This window comes from Labrus mixtus, chromosome 22 (genome assembly GCF_963584025.1).
Source record: "Labrus mixtus chromosome 22, fLabMix1.1, whole genome shotgun sequence".
Lineage (NCBI taxonomy): Eukaryota > Metazoa > Chordata > Actinopteri > Labriformes > Labridae > Labrus > Labrus mixtus.
This window is the reverse complement of record NC_083633.1, coordinates 670,001-688,618: the sequence shown is the minus strand read 5'-3', so window position 1 is coordinate 688,618 and position 18,618 is coordinate 670,001. Positions and strand designations below refer to the sequence as shown.

The 18,618-nt window shown below is 39.5% G+C and overlaps 1 protein-coding gene across 4 annotated transcripts in view; it reads left to right on the top strand.

Moving 5' to 3' along the window:
- LOC132956104 (kinesin-like protein KIF21A) overlaps window positions 1–16,630 on the top strand; it is a 45,877-nt gene extending 29,247 nt beyond the window's left edge. For 2 of the 4 annotated variants that reach the window (XM_061029285.1, XM_061029281.1), the window contains 20 exons: window positions 433–501; window positions 594–739; window positions 2,493–2,637; window positions 4,584–4,778; window positions 5,120–5,221; window positions 7,233–7,398; window positions 7,660–7,680; window positions 8,402–8,459; window positions 9,913–9,967; window positions 10,190–10,401; window positions 10,641–10,808; window positions 11,197–11,229; window positions 11,845–11,981; window positions 12,073–12,157; window positions 12,255–12,344; window positions 12,438–12,596; window positions 12,683–12,800; window positions 13,271–13,441; window positions 13,574–13,773; window positions 13,944–16,630. In XM_061029285.1, the coding sequence (XP_060885268.1) occupies window positions 433–501; window positions 594–739; window positions 2,493–2,637; window positions 4,584–4,778; window positions 5,120–5,221; window positions 7,233–7,398; window positions 7,660–7,680; window positions 8,402–8,459; window positions 9,913–9,967; window positions 10,190–10,401; window positions 10,641–10,808; window positions 11,197–11,229; window positions 11,845–11,981; window positions 12,073–12,157; window positions 12,255–12,344; window positions 12,438–12,596; window positions 12,683–12,800; window positions 13,271–13,441; window positions 13,574–13,773; window positions 13,944–14,001 (2,388 nt within the window). In that variant the 3' untranslated portion in view covers window positions 14,002–16,630. The remainder of the gene's footprint in view (window positions 1–432; window positions 502–593; window positions 740–2,492; window positions 2,638–4,583; window positions 4,779–5,119; window positions 5,222–7,232; window positions 7,399–7,659; window positions 7,681–8,401; window positions 8,460–9,912; window positions 9,968–10,189; window positions 10,402–10,640; window positions 10,809–11,196; window positions 11,230–11,844; window positions 11,982–12,072; window positions 12,158–12,254; window positions 12,345–12,437; window positions 12,597–12,682; window positions 12,801–13,270; window positions 13,442–13,573; window positions 13,774–13,943) is intronic. The other 2 variants (XM_061029282.1, XM_061029283.1) reach the window with 2 other exon arrangements.
- Window positions 16,631–18,618: the final 1,988 nt, after the last annotated feature.

Below are 18,618 nucleotides of genomic sequence, written 5' to 3'. Positions count from 1 at the left end.
TATATAAACACACATCAGCAGCGTCAGTTCAGCTGTTAAAACAAACGGCGCTCTAACTCTCCCCTCTGCGTGACTCATTTGAACGTCTTTTCATTCATACATTCATTTGGGCTTCTTGTAAACCTCGGGTGCGTGACTCCATCTTTTTCACCATCTTCTACACTCTTATCTTCTTTTGGCACGGTGCTAATGTTTGAATTAATCATTGACTGTAAATATTTAATTTAATAATTTATGCGCAAGTTCGTAAACTTCTTCTTGAACCCAGCGCACTTGCCGTTGTAAATTTCTGAAGGAGCGGGGCGCCAGAGTGCATGAGACGAGAGCACACAGACGAGAGAGCGCCAGGATGCAGCCATACCCGACTCCCTTAGGTCCTAGTTTTCTAACTCTCTACTCACTCCTTTGCTCTTCCCTAATGTCAACTAACAGCACCAACTGAAGCAGATGGAGGCCCAGAAGAGACAACAAGAGTTGATTCTGCGCAGGAAGAATGAAGAGGTGAGACATGCACAGTCACACAGGGGACAGTAGGGACGGGGTCTGACTCTCAAACAAATGACCCTGTGTCCCTCTTTTTTGAACAATCAAAGGTCACAGCACTGAGGCGGCAGGTGAGGCCTCTGTCTGGAAAGGTGAGCAGGAGGGTGAGCTTACCTGATCCTCACCATGAGCCATCACAAAGAGCCACACCAGGAAGGATGCACACCTCTGGAGCATCACAATCCAATGGAGCGAGGTACGACTAAACTCAAATCTTAGAAAGTGTTTTAGTCTCATTTATGGTCAAACATATCTCATTACACTTCATTTAAGCCTCATTGACCTGAAAAGTCCAGAAAAATCATTTACAATACAAGTAACTTACATTACTGACATTACAGGCAAAGTAAGCTCTGCATTACTTGAATGGAGTAAAAAAACATCTGCTAGTGCAGCAAGAAAAAATAATGCCTTAAGTTTCTTAAATTATATGTCTTATTTGAGATGCAATGTCTTATTTCAAGAAACTTAACTAGTACATTTTGCATGCTACAATGTCAGATCTTTATTTAGAGCTGACATCCTTCAGTCAGTCGGTTGGTCAATGAGTTCCGGTCTGACCGACTCTCATTGATTTGCAGGGGTTGGAGGGACTCCGGATGGATTTTATTTTTGAGTGATATTGTGTTAGAAAGAAACATTGATGATAAATAAAACAATTTAAATATATTTTACTCATGTCTTTCTGTTGTAATAATCATATGGTTAAATAGACAGAAAGTCAAAACAGCCGTCATCCGACTTTGGACTCTCCCATTCTAGAAAAGGCTGAAAACCATGAGGCGGCACATATATCATAACACCTTGATTATTGTGCACCTCAGTGTTTTCCAAACATAGAAAATAATTGGGCGGGCCACCCAGGTAGGTCCAAGCTCTAAAAACTATACAGGACATTGAGACATAACAAGTTTAAGTTTAAGTGACAGTAATCAGATAAGGGGGCAGAGTTGAGATAAGGTGACAAAGTAAGCAATAAATATAAAAATGAGCAAGTAATGTGACATGACAGTTTAAATGAGTGTAGTGTATATGATATGATTCAGGGAGAGTTCTAAGAGTCCGGGGTATGGCAGTGTGACAGCCACTGTTCATGATGAAGAAGACGACAGGCTGGAGGTCCCACTGTGTCTTGTGAGATGTCTTGCCCAAAGACACATGGGTTATATGGCTGCAGGAGCTGGGGATTGAACCCCTCTTATGTGTGACCAAAAGCTTCTTTTTCCTTCCTTTAAATATTTCTCTAAAGAAAACTAGGCAAGGCTAATAAACAAGACCCCAGGGGAGCAGCTGTAGCTCAGCCGGTAGGGACTTGGATTGGATTCGGAACCGAAAGTTTGCTGGTTCAAGTCCCAGTGCGGACAGAGTCTGGAAATTGGTCTGGAAGCTGCCGGAGAGGCGCCCCCAAACAGCTCAGGAGCGCTCGCCGCATGCAGCCCCCTCACTCTGACATCTCTCCATTAGTGCATGTCTGTTTGTACATGTGTGTTTATTTCAGATTACATGTGTAGCATGTCTCAATAACAATAATAATAATTTCCCCTCGGGAGATTAATAATTATATCTTCTTAATTCACAAGACACATGCAGGCAATTAAATGCATCCTAAATTGCGCTGCAGAGCAATCAGCATCTCTGGGCTGGTTGTGTGTATTTGGACACACTGGTTGGACGGTTTTGATTTAGGGGAAACCGTCTCTTTTCCTTATTGTTGGTCTTATTGTTGGTCTTATGTTTTGCAGGAATATCTTAAAATAAGATGTTCATCACTGGACTTGCCAGATGAATGTGGCTTATATTAAGTGTAATGAGATATCCACAAGTAATTGAATAAAACCCTTGCTAAGATTTGTCATTTTGCAGTGTAGATGTGTGTTTTTTTTACATATGATGTGTTTCTTTTACATTTGATGTGTTTTTTAAGAATTCTAAAAGAGCTCTCTCCTCAGGAGTTCCCCTGTGCGGATGAGAAATATTTACCTGAGCAGAACTGCCCGGGCTAAGTGGCAGACACTGGAGAGACGTGTCAGTGACATTATCATGCAGAGGATGACAATCTCTAACATGGAGACGGATATGAACAGACTACTGAAGGTAACATGTCAAGTCATGGTTTAGGGGGAAATTTTTTTCTCGCTTTGTAAAAAGAAAGTGTATTTTTCTCATGATTTTTTATTTTTCTCCTTTGAAGTTCAAATCTTTGTATACCTTTAATTTGTATCATATATTGTGAAATCTATTGTTCCAGATATTAAACATTCAAACAGATGTTCACAAATGTAGGTTTTTGGAAGTGGATTAAGATATACAGTGGGTACGGAAAGTATTCAGACCCCTTTACATTTTTCACTCTTTGTTTCATTGCAGCCATTTGCTAAAATCAAAAAAGTTCATTTTATTTCTCATTAATGTACACTCAGCACCCCATCTTGACAGAAAAAAAACAGAAATGTAGAAATTTTTGCAAATTTATTCAAAAAGAAAAACTGAAATATCACATGGTCATAAGTATTCAGACCCTTTGCTGTGACACTCATATTTAACTCACATGCTGTCCATTTCTTCTGATCCTCCTTGAGATGGTTCTGCTCCTTCATTGGAGTCCAGCTGTGTTTAATTAAACTGATTGGACTTGATTAGGAAAGGCACACACCTGTCTATATAAGACCTTACAGCTCACAGTGCATGTCAGAGCAAATGAGAATCATGAGGTCGAAGGAACTGCCCAAGGAGCTCAGAGACAGGATTGTGGCAAGGCACAGATCTGGCCAAGGTCACAAAAGAATTTCTGCAGCACTCAAGGTTCCTAAGAGCACAGTGGCCTCCATAATCCTTAAATGGAAGAAGTTTGGGACGACCAGAACTCTTCCTAGACCTGGCCGTCCAGCCAAACTGAGCAATCGTGGGAGAAGAGCCTTGGTGAGAGAGGTAAAGAAGAACCCAAAGATGACTGTGGCTGACCTCCAGAGATGCAGTAGGGAGATGGGAGAAAGTTCCACAAAGTCAACTATCACTGCAGCCCTCCACCAGTCGGGGCTTTATGGCAGAGTGGCCCGACGGAAGCCTCTCCTCAGTGCAAGACATATGAAAGCCCGCATAGAGTTTGCCAAAAAACACATGAAGGACTCCCAGACTATGAGAAAGAAGATTCTCTGGTCTGATGAGACCAAGATTGAACTTTTTGGCTTTAATTCTAAGCGGTATGTGTGGAGAAAACCAGGCACTGCTCATCACCTGCCCAATACAATCCCAACAGTGAAACATGGTGATGGCAGCATCATGCTATGGGGGTGTTTTTCAGCTGCAGGGACAGGACGACTGGTTGCAATTGAAGGAACGATGAATGCGGCCAAGTACAGAGATATCCTGGAAGAAAACCTCTTCCAGAGTGCTCAGGACCTCAGACTGGGCCGAAGGTTCACCTTCCAACAAGACAATGACCCTAAGCACACAGCTAAAATAACAAAGGAGTGGCTTCGGAACAACTCTGTGACCATTCTTGACTGGCCCAGCCAGAGCCCTGACCTAAACCCAATTGAGCATCTCTGGAGAGACCTGAAAATGGCTGTCCACCAACGTTCATCATCCAACCTGACAGAACTGGAGAGGATCTGCAAGGAAGAATGGCAGAGGATCCCCAAATCCAGGTGTGAAAAACTTGTTGCATCATTCCCAAGAAGACTCATGGCTGTACTAGCTCAAAAGGGTGCTTCTACTCAATACTGAGCAAAGGGTCTGAATACTTATGACCATGTGATATTTCAGTATTTCTTTTTTAATGAATTTGCAAAAATTTCTACATTTCTGTTTTTTTTCTGTCAAGATGGGGTGCTGAGTGTACATTAATGAGAAATAAAATGAACTTTTTTGATTTTAGCAAATGGCTGCAATGAAACAAAGAGTGAAAAATGTAAAGGGGTCTGAATACTTTCCGTACCCACTGTATATGAACCGCTCCTTTCCCCTTTTCTTACATTGTTGTGTTCCTTCTTCCTTTCTACTCTGGACTACCGCCCCCTTATCTTTGCCAATCACCATAGCAACGGGAGGAGCTAACCAGGCGGAGGGAGCGCGTGTCCAAAAAGAGAGAAAAGATGGCTGTGGAGGGTGCAGACGCTGACCGCTCCCTGACCTCCCTGAATGAGGAACTGGAGTCTCTAAGCGCCAACATAGACTATATCAATGACAGCATTGCTGACTGCCAGGCAAACATCATGCAGCTGGAGGAAGCCAAGGTGAGGTGGTGGGGAGAATACCATTTCTCTTTTAAGTAGGATAGAGTTGTCAAAGGGAAGGATTTTTTAAAGAACTTTATGAATTGTGGGAATCCAGCTGACTGAATATTCTTCTGTTGGTACTAGCCACATGCCAAATGTGTCCTTAACCTGTGCGTTTGGCATAATTTCAAAAGAGATGTTGGTCAGAAATAAGTAAAATGGTATCTTAATTGTGTCCAACTCTTGACAATAGAGCAAATCCATATTTTCTAGAATATTCCTGTGTATACACTGTAGTCATGAACATTGACCTGTAACTGAGTTTAAACTAAATGAATGTGTTCTCTATTGGCCTGCAGGAGGAGGGAGACACGGTGGATGTTAATGCAGTGATCAGCTCCTGTAATTTATCAGAGGCCCGCTTCCTGCTGGACCATTTCATGACTATGACTATCAATAAGGTAACTACTGCCCATTTTTTGACTTCATCTTCAATGTCATTGGTGTGTCTTTGTTTTGGGTGGCTGTTGCTCAGTGGTAGAGTTAATCACGTTTCAACAAGAGGATGGGGTCCTACTGTACATGTCACAGTGTCTATGGGCAAGAGACTGAACCCCAAATTGCTCCCAAATGGTCTCGCTGAACAGGCCAGAGTAAGACTTTTGATTGTTGTTTTACTTTGTTTTTTTTATACAAACTGTTAGACAGAAAGGGGTCTGTGAAAATGTATTTCTCAACGGGGACAATTATGTCTAAGTCTTGTCTAAATTCTATATGTAGCAGCTCTGCCATCGGTGTGAATGTGACATGGTGTAAAAGCAGCTTAGACTAGAATACAAGCTCAAGTTCATTTGACAATGGGTTAAGACAGGTTTCTGTATTTGTATGGAAGACACTGAAACATCATCAACAGTTCACTTTTACCATAAGAGGATTTACTGCTGGTCACCACATCAATAAAGGTTCAATCAAAATAATATCCTTGACAAAGTTATGTAATGCACTCCTTGTTGGAAACAATGAAATGAGCTAGGGAAAAAAAAACAAGAAAATGAACTAGGAGACCAAAAAGAAAAGACCAAGTAAGAAAACAAGCAAGACTAGGAAATGAACTAGGAAACGAGCTTGGGAATCAAGAAAACAAGAGATGAAACTGGAACAGATTTAAGAAACAAGGACACAAGCTTGGAAACTTAGAAACAATCTACAAAAAAGGAAAAAAAAGAAACAAGGAAACACACTGGGTTAGAAGGGGAACTAGGAAACAAGCTAGGAAACAAAAAAGCAAACAAGGACACATGCTGGGTTACACGGAAACAAGAAGGGAAACTAGGAAAGGAAACAAGCTAGGAAACTAGGAAACATTAAACCAAAAAAAGAGACAAGGAAACAAGCCAGGATACATTGAAACTTTTTTTTAAAAAGTAGAAAATCTTCAAAACAAGGAATCAAGGAAATTAGTGTAAAAACTAGGACACGAACTACGTAACAAACTGGGGACCAAGTAAATGGAAAAAAAGTGACAAGGAGGAACTAGGAAACACGCAATTGAGGTAGAAAGGTCACGACCTAGGAAAAGAGAACACAAGGAAACAAGAAAATGATCTCATCACCAAGGACATAAGCTAGGAAACAAGCTAGGAATCAAGGAAATGAGCCTCCAAGCTACTACGTAACAAGCTAGGAAGCAAGGAAATAAAAAAAGTACTAGGTCGTAAACTGAGACAAACTTTAAATGTTACCTTTGACCCGTATCCACACGCCTCATAGTCCACCTGCTGGTCAGACACAGGAAGCTTTGTGTGACATGTTGGTTCATGTTGTGTCCAAAACAAAAGACAATTTGAGCTGGATATTCTCCACAACCTCACAATTCAAATTCAATTCTTTGGGTCACGATTTGATATCCATTCGATTCAATATTGATAAATATGCTTCGACAAAGTATGATTTAAAGTGCACATTTGTGCCTGAGCTGAATTTGCAGCAAAATCGTGTTAAACATAATAGTGCTGTAATGGCATGGACAAAAACACCACACAGCACCCACAGTGGAGAGGGGCATCATTACAACGAAAAAATGATTTCCCTGAATCAGTATTGAATTGGGAAAATAATAATTACAATGCATTGATGAATCTATGTTTTTAACCAGCCTTCATTTAAAACCTTTTTCACTGTTCTGTTTGAGGTATAAAAAAAAAACACTACAGCACACTCACAGTTTCACATTGTGCCAACATACACCACAACTGGACGTGCGCAAATAAACTATAAAACTGATATTTAAAAATAATTTGGAGAGTGATTGAATGAGTTCAGCTCTTGAGAAAGGAACAAATAAAAACATGGATGTACTTCCAGTAACAGAGGCTACTTAATGACACAGAGCTCTCGTTAGGTCTGCTCTTTTCTAACAAGGCAAAAAAATAAATCACCTCTAGTAAAATGTGTCCACTTCATGACTTACAGGGTCTACAGGCATCTCAGAAGGAATCCCAGCTGAAGGTGATGGAGGGCAGGTTAAAGCAGACAGAGATCAACAGCGCCACTCAGAACCAGCTTCTGTTCCACATGCTGAAGGAGAAAGCTGAAATCAATCCTGAGCTGGATGCTCTGCTCGGCAGCGCCCTGCAGGGTAGGAAACACCCACAAATCGATGCCACTTTCAACAAATCTTCATATCTTCAAGGCATAATCACGTCTTTAAATCATCATTTATTTCACTTTATGGCTACACTTTATTTTGAAGGCCGCATTTCAGATGAGAAAACATGTTTCCTCTAATGAATCCTCTTAAGACACAGAAAGCAGGCCTGCAAAACAAAGAGTACATTTTCTTTCCATCTTTGAGTTGACCTTGATTTGTCTGTTTTGTTTGTTTGTTGTGTGAACTCAGAGTTAGGTTACCTGTCACCAGGTGAGTACGGATCGCATAGCAATGTGTTTGAGACGTGTGGCAGCTGCACTCTAAAAGATTTCAAAATAATTTGATCCCAATCAAAGACATCTTTGCAATTTCCTAGAGAGAGATAGAGAAGTAGCTTCTTCATTTTTAAAAGATATAGCTTTTGTTACCTTAAAATACTTCTTTTAGAAGAGATAGAAAAAAGTTAGTAGACTTTGAAATGCCTAAGTTGACTTAAGCTTTCTTGTTATTTTGGAGGCATTACATGTGGTACTAATAGCTGTTTGTAACTTAGATGAATAAATCTTTTAGTGTGCATCAACCTCAAGTCCTTTTTAAAAACTCATTCAGCTGAAGTAACTCTGCCATGAAGTGCATGATGTAAGCTTCCCCTGTAACCCCACCTGCTACTGTGCTACTCACTCAGGTTGTTGTCATTGTATTAAACAGCAGAAATGTCACAGTTTTAGCCTTATGTGAAAAACAGTTTGTCTGTGTTACTGTCTCTCATGCTTACACTATTTTTTCAAATACTAGCTTCCAGCGGCATTACAGTGATGACTCCCAATTGTCCTCCTGTTTTTAACTTACCTGGTGACCCCTGACCTTATAATGACCTGCTGAAGCTGTAATCAATGTTGTGCTGTATTTTTTTTTTTTTAGCTCTGTGAATGGATTTTGTTTTCTTTTAGATTTTTTGTACTTGTTCATGTGATGTGTTTTGACTTTACAGAAAATGGAGATGACAGCAGTAGTGACGAGTCTACTCCCAGTCCAGCCACAGAGGGCAGGTAAATTCAAAAACACTGTATGCTTTCTTTCAGGTTACCAATCCAACTGTAGATTTTTACATTAGAATCTGTCTTACATGTGCAGAAAAAAAGATAGTTTGTCAAAGTGGAGAAAAAATGGCTGGATTCCATCCAGTGACTTGGTGTTTTACAGGGCAGCACTCTGCGGACTAGATAACGCACTTAAATAGAAAAAGTGACAGTGAACAATATACATTTCACAGGAGGTATGAAAAAGGACCAAACAGTTGTTGGCTAACACATTTCTTACAAATGATAAAGGTATAGAATGACATTTCAAAACATATGTCACAAAACCCATTGGAGGGAGATACAGTCTGTGCGTGACTCATGGACCGTGAGACATTCAGAATTAGTAGGTATTCTGTAGGGTGATAGCTAAATATGTTGTGTCAGAAATTCTATTTACATCACATGACACAATAAGCCATTTTTAGAAAGTATAGCTTTCTGATAGGCGGTGGGGGGGAACACTTGTAATGTACTGTATGATGTATTGGCTATTGAGGTTCTTGTCTATATAGTGATACACTGGTACAGTACCAAAATGGGCAGTATACAATCACAGAACTAATGGACTATTGTCTACCTTCTGGGAGCTAACAACAAAAAGTGCCACTGAAGGGAATCCCAAGTCATTTCCAACTCATGGTGTCTAAAAAGATAATGTTGATTACGTTTGAAAGCTTTATTTGTCAACAATCTTAAGAAACACCAACAAAAAGACGGGTGTATACTGCATCAGACAAAACCAGCTCGTAAACATAAACAAACACTAAACGCGCCAGGATCCAGACAACATCTTCACACACACTGTGTGGTTTCCACTGATTCCCTACCTACCCCCCTCCCCCCACCTGTGTCTGTCTTTCTCCCTGCCTGTGGCTGAAATGACCACCTATGCCCAGGTGCGCAGGTGACGTAAAACAACGTTCACATAACTTACCACACACACACATCAAATTGGCTACAACAGCCACCTCTTCATGGCTTCCAGTTTAGCCAGCAGGGAATAAAGGACTTGTGGCCTTGACATCCTTTTTTGTGCTTTGCCTTCGTTTAGAGTACGACTAGCAACTTGAATAGAAAAGAAAGAAATTGAAGTTGTTCGTTACATTCAAATGAAAAAGATTATTGCTTTGGGGAGGATCACGTTCTGCCTCTAACACACTTACAGATTATGCATTAGGCGTTATAACAAACTGTCCCAATGAAAAGTTTGAAGAAGCACAACATTTTCTGCTGTATTACTGCCAAAATGTTTTTTTTCACTTCATATTTCAGAGCCAGCTCTTCAATTTATCCATGACATAATACAACTTCTGCTTAACTCATGATATTCTTGTTATCATTTATTATTTTTAAAATCATGTCATGCTTATCATGAGAATTAGGGTGTTAATAATGAAACAAATCTCTCACTTTCTTTCAGCACACTGGCATCAGATCTAATGAAGCTCTGTGGTGAATCCAGACCAAGAAGCAAGGTATTGAACTCTGCCTCACCCTCTACTTTAGACCCATATACTGCCCAGCTGTAATAACAGCACACATTATATACTTCAAATCTTAATATAAACTCTTTGTGTCCTATATTACATTCTTTGACTGTGGCTGGTTTCAACTCAACAGTGGTTATTTTTAGGACTTAATGGTCCAATTACTGGTGAGTCAGCTCGATATTGAGCCAAACATTTCTGGTCCTTCAGGCTCGCAGGCGAACCACCACCCAGATGGAGCTGCTTTATGCCAGCAGTGGAGATCCGTCATGTGAATCCCCAACTGGAGACTTCCAAAGCCCTCTGCTGGCGGTCTCAGAGCGCCTGGATGGGTCAGACTCACAGGGTCACATGCTCGTTCAAACCCCTGATCGGGAACGAGCTGTTTCCCCTTCTGCACTGTCTGCCAGGCCAGTTGGCCTGTAAGTATTAAAGGCTGCAAGTGCTAAACAATTATTTAAGGACATTTTTCAGTTTTAAATGTTGAATATGTATTTTGCTGGAGGGATACAATCATGAGCTCATCAGCCAATGCCATAACTTTAGAATTTAAATGTTAAGATTCAATCAGTACTTCCACCCTGCTTAAGAGGTTTTTTTAGTTTTTTTTTTAACTCTGACAAGGTACTAAATTGACCCCTGTCTCTTTTAACAAATGTAGCTCTGGATCCAGGTCACCAACGGGGACTGAGAGGAGGCAACTGGAGCGCTCACCCCTAGCCCGAAGAAAGTTGCAAGAGAGAGGAGCCACAGCGACACACATTCCAGCACCCACACACACACCAAGCACAGCAGAGGCTAAAACAAAAGGCAACGACTACAAAACACTGTGAGTCAGAAGAAAATGAAAGAATCTCAAACATTGCTTTGAATTGAAAAACACAACTGTACAACTTCTGATTCAAGACCTACATGAGAAGCAGACAAAGAATATCTGATTTTAGAATGAATTTTGAGTGATTTGCAGTTGTAGCATCATTCTGAGCAAATCTTTGAAATCCTAATCCTGTCAATCAATGTCATAACTTATTAGACAAAACCTTCACTGCATGCAAAATATGAAACATTGAGATTCATTTACAAAAATAAATATGTAAAAAGTCATAGAAGAAAGAAAGAATATAGTATTGTTTGAGCACAGTGACAAGTCTTCTTTTCTCTCTGTCCATAGAAAAAAGGTTTACAATATGATGGGCTCTTTGTTCATTCTTTTTCAGGTTGGATGAGCCGCCTGCATTTGAAGGACACAGGTAAGACACACCTCTACCGTGTCTCTAAAGTCTGCTTTCTATATAGGAATCCATTGCCCCCTGGCCCTTTCTAAAATCAAACTGAAGGCTTCTTCTTTGTAAACGTTGTTATATTTAGGTACCACAATTCTACAATTGACTTAGCAGACGCTTTTATCCAAAGCGACGTACATCAGAGAGTAAGAACAACACAAGCGAGGATCTAGAAAAAAGGGAACAATGTCAGTAAGAGCAAACGATCAGCTTTGAGTCTGATTGGACACACAGGTGCTGACAGGAAGTGACCAGAGGCAAAGCACAACATTGAGGGCAGTTCTTGAGAGCTCTAATCAGTATAGAAACCATCTTATAAGTCATTGTTATCAAACAAAAACCATCATCATTACCATCATCATCATCAATAATATGGAGACCATCATCATTAAGTTAGTAGGTATTCATGAAAGAGCTGGGTCTTTAGCTTTTTCTTAAAGGTGCAGAGGGACTCTGCAGATTGAATGGAGTGTGGAAGTTCATTCCACCACCGGGGGGCGACAGAGAAGAAGAGTCTACTCCTCTGTACCACTCACATTCTAGACAAAAGAAATAACTTTAGGGGGTTTATTTTTTCTTCAGAGGTGTTATCAATCCTGTGACTGCCCCGAAGAACAGCCGAGCAGCCAAACTCCAGTGTGTGTATGTGGCAGAGGGGCACACCAAACCCGTTCTCTGTGTGGACGCCACAGATGATCTGCTCTTCACAGGTTCCAAAGGTGAAAAACAAAATAGCAAAAAGCATAAAAAAGAAGGTTTCTTTAAGGTGCTTTATCAACCTCACTGTTCTTTATTCTGGACTCTTTTCAGACCGTACATGTAAAGTGTGGAACCTGGTTACTGGTCAGGAGATCATGTCCCTGACAGATCATCCCAGCAGTGTTGTCTCTGTCAGGTACTTCAACATCAGGATGGGATGTGTGAAATAGTGGTTATGTATTTAGTTTAAATAAACCATAAAGTTGTTTTTCTTGTTTTGGTTTGTTTTTCAGGTACACTTCTAGCCTCGTCTTCACAGTGTCCACAGCTTACATTAAGGTCTGGGACATCCGAGACTCTGCCAAGTGTATCCGCTCACTTACGTAAATACACAATTTCTTCTTCTTCATTTGATGCAGTGTATTAAAAATAATGCTCATAATGAGTGTGAATTTTTTTATTTTTTTGGATGTCAGGTCATCAGGTCAGGTGGGTTCAGGTGACATCTGTTCATCTCCCAGGAGTTTAACTATCCCACCAGGAGAGAGTCAGATCAACCAGATCACTCTCAACCCAAACGGCTCCTTTCTTTACGCTGCTGCCGGCAACGCTGTACGCATGTGGGATCTCCGCAAGTACGTTACAACGCAGTAGAGTTTAACTACACAAACAAATCAAACACATGTCTGTAAATCACATTCTATTTCCTACCTTTCTCCAGGTTTGTGTCCACAGGAAAGCTTACTGGCCATTTGGGACCTGTCATGTGTCTGACTGTTGGCAAATTTGGTAACGGACAAGATGTCGTCCTCACTGGCTCCAAAGACCATCATATCAAAGTAAGGGACACATATAGATCTGTAAAACTGTTCCCATGTTTAGTTTAGTTTATTTGCACATTTTTTGAAAGAAGAGTCAAACAGAAAAATAAAACACATGTGCAGGTGAGGGCTTATCTCAAACCTCACCTTAAGAGATTAAACAAAGTTAAAATAAAATACAGTAAAAATAACAAAGTAAGAATATTTACTATCACAAATAAAAATGTACCCCAATTGAAAATTACATACAAACATTCAGTATGTAGACAATATAACAAAATCAGGACAGTTCACTATTCACTACAAATCTTTCTGACATCAACACATTCTGAGTCTCAATTTGTATCTAGAAAAAGACAAAAAATCATTTAAGTAAATAAATATGCGTGTTCCATAATTTGACTCCACGGTAACTTATTGAGTACTGATGTTTGTATGTGTGCAATTAACTACTCAGCTATCAAATGTGTTAACTGTTTGTTTTCTAGATGTTCGAGGTGGCAGAGGGAGCTCAAGGAAGCATCAGCTCCAGCCACATGTTTGATCCTGCTCATCAGGACAGTGTGGAGTCTCTGGCTCTGCATGGAGATGTTTTCTACAGCAGCTCCAGGGACCACCACGTCAAGAAGTGGGATTTAGCAAGTAAACGACTGCTTCAGGTAAGCTGTGTATGCTACAGCTATGATCTGATATCACAGCAGCAGAGTGTTCATTCATGAGCCAGAAACCTGTTCTTCATATTTGAGTTTATATCATCTGAAAAACAACTGAGTGTCTGTTATTTCCTCCAGCAGTCTGTCAATGCACAGGCAGACTGGGTCAGTGCTCTAGGTGTAGTGCCGGGCCACCCGGTGCTTCTGACCGGGTGCAGAGGAGGGCTGCTGCGGCTCTGGCACACTGACTCCCTTACAACCCTTGGAGAAGTCCAGGGACACGACAGTCCCATCAACGGTCTGGCCACCAACAGCAGCCAACTGTTCACCGCCTCAGAGTGAGTCACAACACATCACAAATGAATCCTGCTTTTTATCATTCATGTAAAGTAATACCAGTAATTCAATAATACCAAGATCTTTATAAATGTGGTTTTAATGGCGGTATTGATTAAAATGACCTGTTTTGTGTTTTTGTTGAATTTTCTTTCTATGTGTTATTTAACAGTGACCGCACAGTAAAGATTTGGGAAGCCAAAGGATCTCTTGAGGAAGGACTTTACTGACAGAAGACTTCTAATATCACCACACTGACCTGACATGATGGATCATCTGCTGGCCTTTACTGAATCAAAACAACTTCTTTAAGCATTTAAAGCATTTCACATGACTTGATGAAATGTTTGAGGCCTGAACGTCTGCGTCTTGCATTGAAGAAATCATCTCTAAACATCACTGATCCTTACTTGATGCTCCATGTGGATCAGTTTCAGGGAAGTCCAGTTAGATGCAACTGGTCTTTTTTTCTTTTAGCTAATCAAGACAGATCACAGTGGATCCTCTGAGGTACCCAGATGAGTTTCAAGCTCTAGACTGACTGCTATGGACAGCAACTTTCATAACAAATACAATACATTTAAAGTAAAAAATATGAATAACCAATCCAGGATTATCTACTGTGCTTTCAACATTCCTATCTCCAGTTCTGTCCAAGACAACATGGATACCTGCTATGCATAATGTGACTTTTCTCACAGCTGCTGGGGAGAAAAGTTTTATGGCATGTCTTGCTTCCTTTTGTCTATTACTGTTCATCAAAACTAAAAAGAGGAGAAGAGTCTGTGTGTGAAGATAGGTCATGGCGCTCTCTTGCTCGCCAGCAATAACTGTGAGTCTACCCTCTGTGTTTGTTTTGATTGTTTTTGCTCTTGAGGTTATTTTGAGTGTGTACGTATGTTCTCTGTAACCAGTGACCATCAAACTGCTTAAATTGCATATGGTCTTATTACTCAGCTGCTACTGCCACTTCCTCTGTTGGAACATGCCTCCAAACTAAACATTCTGCACTCCTCTGACAGGGTCCTTTAAAATATTGTTTTAGTCTTAAGTTAATGTTCTTTAAATCATCTGCTGACCAACAGTGTCCTCTTAAAAATGTTGATGAATGGCTCAATAACTATCCTCATATAATACAGACACTGGTTTACTAAGGCTGACTTAAAAGAGAAGTGTTTTGATTTCACTCTGTTATTAATTGACGAAATAGTCCAATAAATGGATGTCTAGTATAATACTTTCTATTTGATTTAAAGGAAGAATGTGGGACTTTGTGATCCAGTAGATGTCGCCCTTGAGCATCAGCATGAAACCAAAACAAACTGCTGTTTGGTGACACCACCTCCATACTGAAGCCTCCGTCCTCCTCCAGAGACACACCTCCAACCGTTCTCCACTCGCGTTAAATTGAAATATATATTTCATTAAAATGTAGCTAACCATATCAAATTATTTGTCATCCCAATGATAACAAAAACAGCCTAGAAAGCTATCACTTTTACTGATCTAAGGTAAGCTACTCAGTTTTTAGCAGGACTAGTAAACTAGTGGTCTACTATGATCTGATTTGATACCTTATTCATGTTCTACATTAAACTCAAATGCAAGATATTGATGGAACAAAAATATTTTAAAGGAAGGAAACTTGGAAAATGTTACAGTAGCTCTCATTAGCTAGCCTTCACATGCTAGACTGGGTCCTTTTTGTTTGAGTTTTTGGCTACATACAATAAGTTAAAATGTTGAAATAACACAGGTGTCATGATGTTTCCCAAACTCAGAAAAACAGATTCAGTGTTTCAATCAGTGCTGTTTTTGTCTGTAATCAAAAATACTATTCTATTTGAAGTTTCTGGTTTCAGTTCTTTCCTTAAGGCTTTGTAGCCTTCAGTGGTGTTTTAGTTTCCTTTGCTAAATGGCTTTCCCTTTCTATCTACATGCTCAGCCTCGACTTCTCTTACCTGCATCTTAGGTGTCCAGCAAACCTTTTCTCATTTTCTGTATATCATATTTGAAGCTGAAGTATGGCTCTGGCAGCAGCTCCTTTTAGGGAAACGTTTGATTGAGTTTTAATATAAGGTTAGGAAGAAGACGCTTTAATGAGAGGCAGTTATTTGAATAATGTGAGTATAAATAATTCATGTTTTCATTGAATTAAGCACCTTGTAATTTCTGATTTTGTTAAGGTGTATCTTCCTTAAACTTGTGTTTATGTGTGTTTTTAAATCCAAATGCTGTGATCAGCATCATCTGGTTCTCAATGTATTTCCATGTATAATATGGTTGTTGTCTACTCTCTTAGTATCTGTACGCTGCACAAACATCAAACATCATTCAAACTTTCAATGTGGGTAAATTGATACTATTTATTATTTTTTTCTATGTGTCTTCCTGAACTATCGGGGGACTTCTCAGAATATATGGATGATGTCATCAGTTATCAGTGCCTGTCATTAGTTCAAGGTTGAGTTTTGATAGCAGGGTCACTGCTTGGCAGTTTTGATATTGGACTTAGCGTTGTTAAAAATGGTTGTTCACAATGCTGAGGCTAATAGGACAAAGATATCTAACTGTTAGTTGTCTCACTGAAAAAGATTAGTTCGAAAAACTGGTATTGACTTGCACTTGAATTGGGATATTAATCCCAAAATAGAAAAAGTATAAGACACAATTACTCCTGAAGCATTACATGTCCAAAAGCTGCTTCAAATATCGATCGCACATGTAAGTTTGACTGTAAATCTGCTCTTTTTTAAACTGTTGTTTCCTTCCTGCTGATTCCCTTTTGCAAAATGTCAACTGATTAAAGTCTCAGCTGCACTGTGCAAATACATTTAGAATAAAAAGTGTTGCATCTTCCCTTTTTTGTTTTTCACCCATGCGTGATGACCACATGGTGGTGATACTGCACAATGACATACAGAAAGTCTATCTTGGATTATATAACCTGACAACTATTACAAAAAATATATAATTACACCATCAGATCATTTAATGCTGTTTATGATGCATGCAGTTTTTACATCTTCTATTTATAAATGAGGAAATGCCCACATTAATGCACTAACTTGCTTTTATGCACATGCTAATGGAAAGACAAGTTACTGGGCCAGAAAAACGTCAACAAGGAAACACCTTGTTGGGAAACACCTGCATGTCTTCATTAAGAAGTATTGGTTCCTGTCTACTGAGTGACACACCTGTAAACTATTCAGGATGTTTAACTCTTTACGGTAAATGAATGATACTCTTAACCAAACAATCAATCATGACGTCTCAGGCAAAATATGTAGTCTGAGAGTTCCACTTTCAGTTTAATGTGGTATAATGTCTGATGAGTTTGGATCTTATATTCTAATCTGCTCAGTGAACACAGTGATTGACGATGCGTGCTGGTCCCTCTGGGTTCTCTTGTTTCACAGTTAAATCTGCCTGAATAATGTGATATGTTCAGCTGCAGGTGTGTTTAGTGAGTGTTTTGAAACAATACAGGATCATTTTCTGTGAGTTGGGCTACATTGTTTGAGTCTTTAATAATTATGCTAAGATATTACATTATTAATGCTTGGGATTATCTTTTCAGTGTTACATCCGTATTATTCTTTAGCATTAAGTTGGACCATTTTAACCTTTTTATTAAAATTCCATTTCCATCCTGTTCTACTGAAGCCCTGAGAGGTCAGTGGGGATAAAACATTGTGGTTTCTGTTAAATAAATAAAGTAAATTTTAATTGATGAAGTGAAACATCACAACACAATTTGTCTAATGACACTTAACCATATAGAGCAGTCCTATAGGCTATACTTTATATGTTGTTATTTTCACAGACTCATCATTAATCCAAACAAGCATATAGGAGTAACCACAAACTGAACAGGTTGGTGTAGACTAGAGCCACATGCCACAACAAACTGGCTCGAGAGAAGGAGACACAAAACCACTGAGTGATTTAAAAAAAATAACTGACACTAAGTCAGACAGGGAGATACAGACAGCAAGGTAATGATAACAATGATGGAAATACAACTAATATTATCAATAACAACACAGTAAGGTAATTAGAACGACATATACTAATAATTTTGGCAGATGAAGTCAAGCTGGTCCAGTGAGAACAAAGAGCAGGAACCTGTGAGACGATGGAGCACACATACAGGGAAAGAGACAAAATCAGTCACATTCTTAAATAGTATTATATTTATAATATAGTATAATATTATATATTTGGTTAAAATATAACATGAATGAAGCACCAGAGGAGGTTTGTGACCGGCTGTCTCAGAATGCTCCATTTTAGTGTGTGTGTCTCTTTAAATGCAATGACCCCCCCCCCCCCCCAGAATTTTTTTTTACCAGAATCCCACTTGTGATGTCACAAGGAGAGCACATTTGAAACAGAGCATTTTTCTCTGTGTTGTAAGACTTATGCAGACCACAAACAAAGGACTGGATGGGTTTATTTCACATTTTGTGGGTCTGTAGACACTCAGGTTACCCAGATATATGTTCACAAACACTGTAAAGTGGATTTTTCATAATATGTCCCCTTTAAAAGTAGGGGGGGTCTGCTTACCCGACCATAACTGGTAGTAATTTCATGGGCCTAGTAATTGAAATATTGACCTACCATGCTATTTTCTGAGACCTTAGATAAGAAGAGGGCCTGTATTCTACTGTGTGGGTTAAAAAAAAGGCACCGTGAGCTCTAATGGTCCCTGATCTTTAAAAACTTTCTAGATGAGAAAAGCGACTGTGATTTTGGATTTAGATTTACAAGGAGACAATGCAAACAAGATATTTTGGGGACAAATGATCCGTTTTCCTTTTTTTTGTCATTGAGCAGCA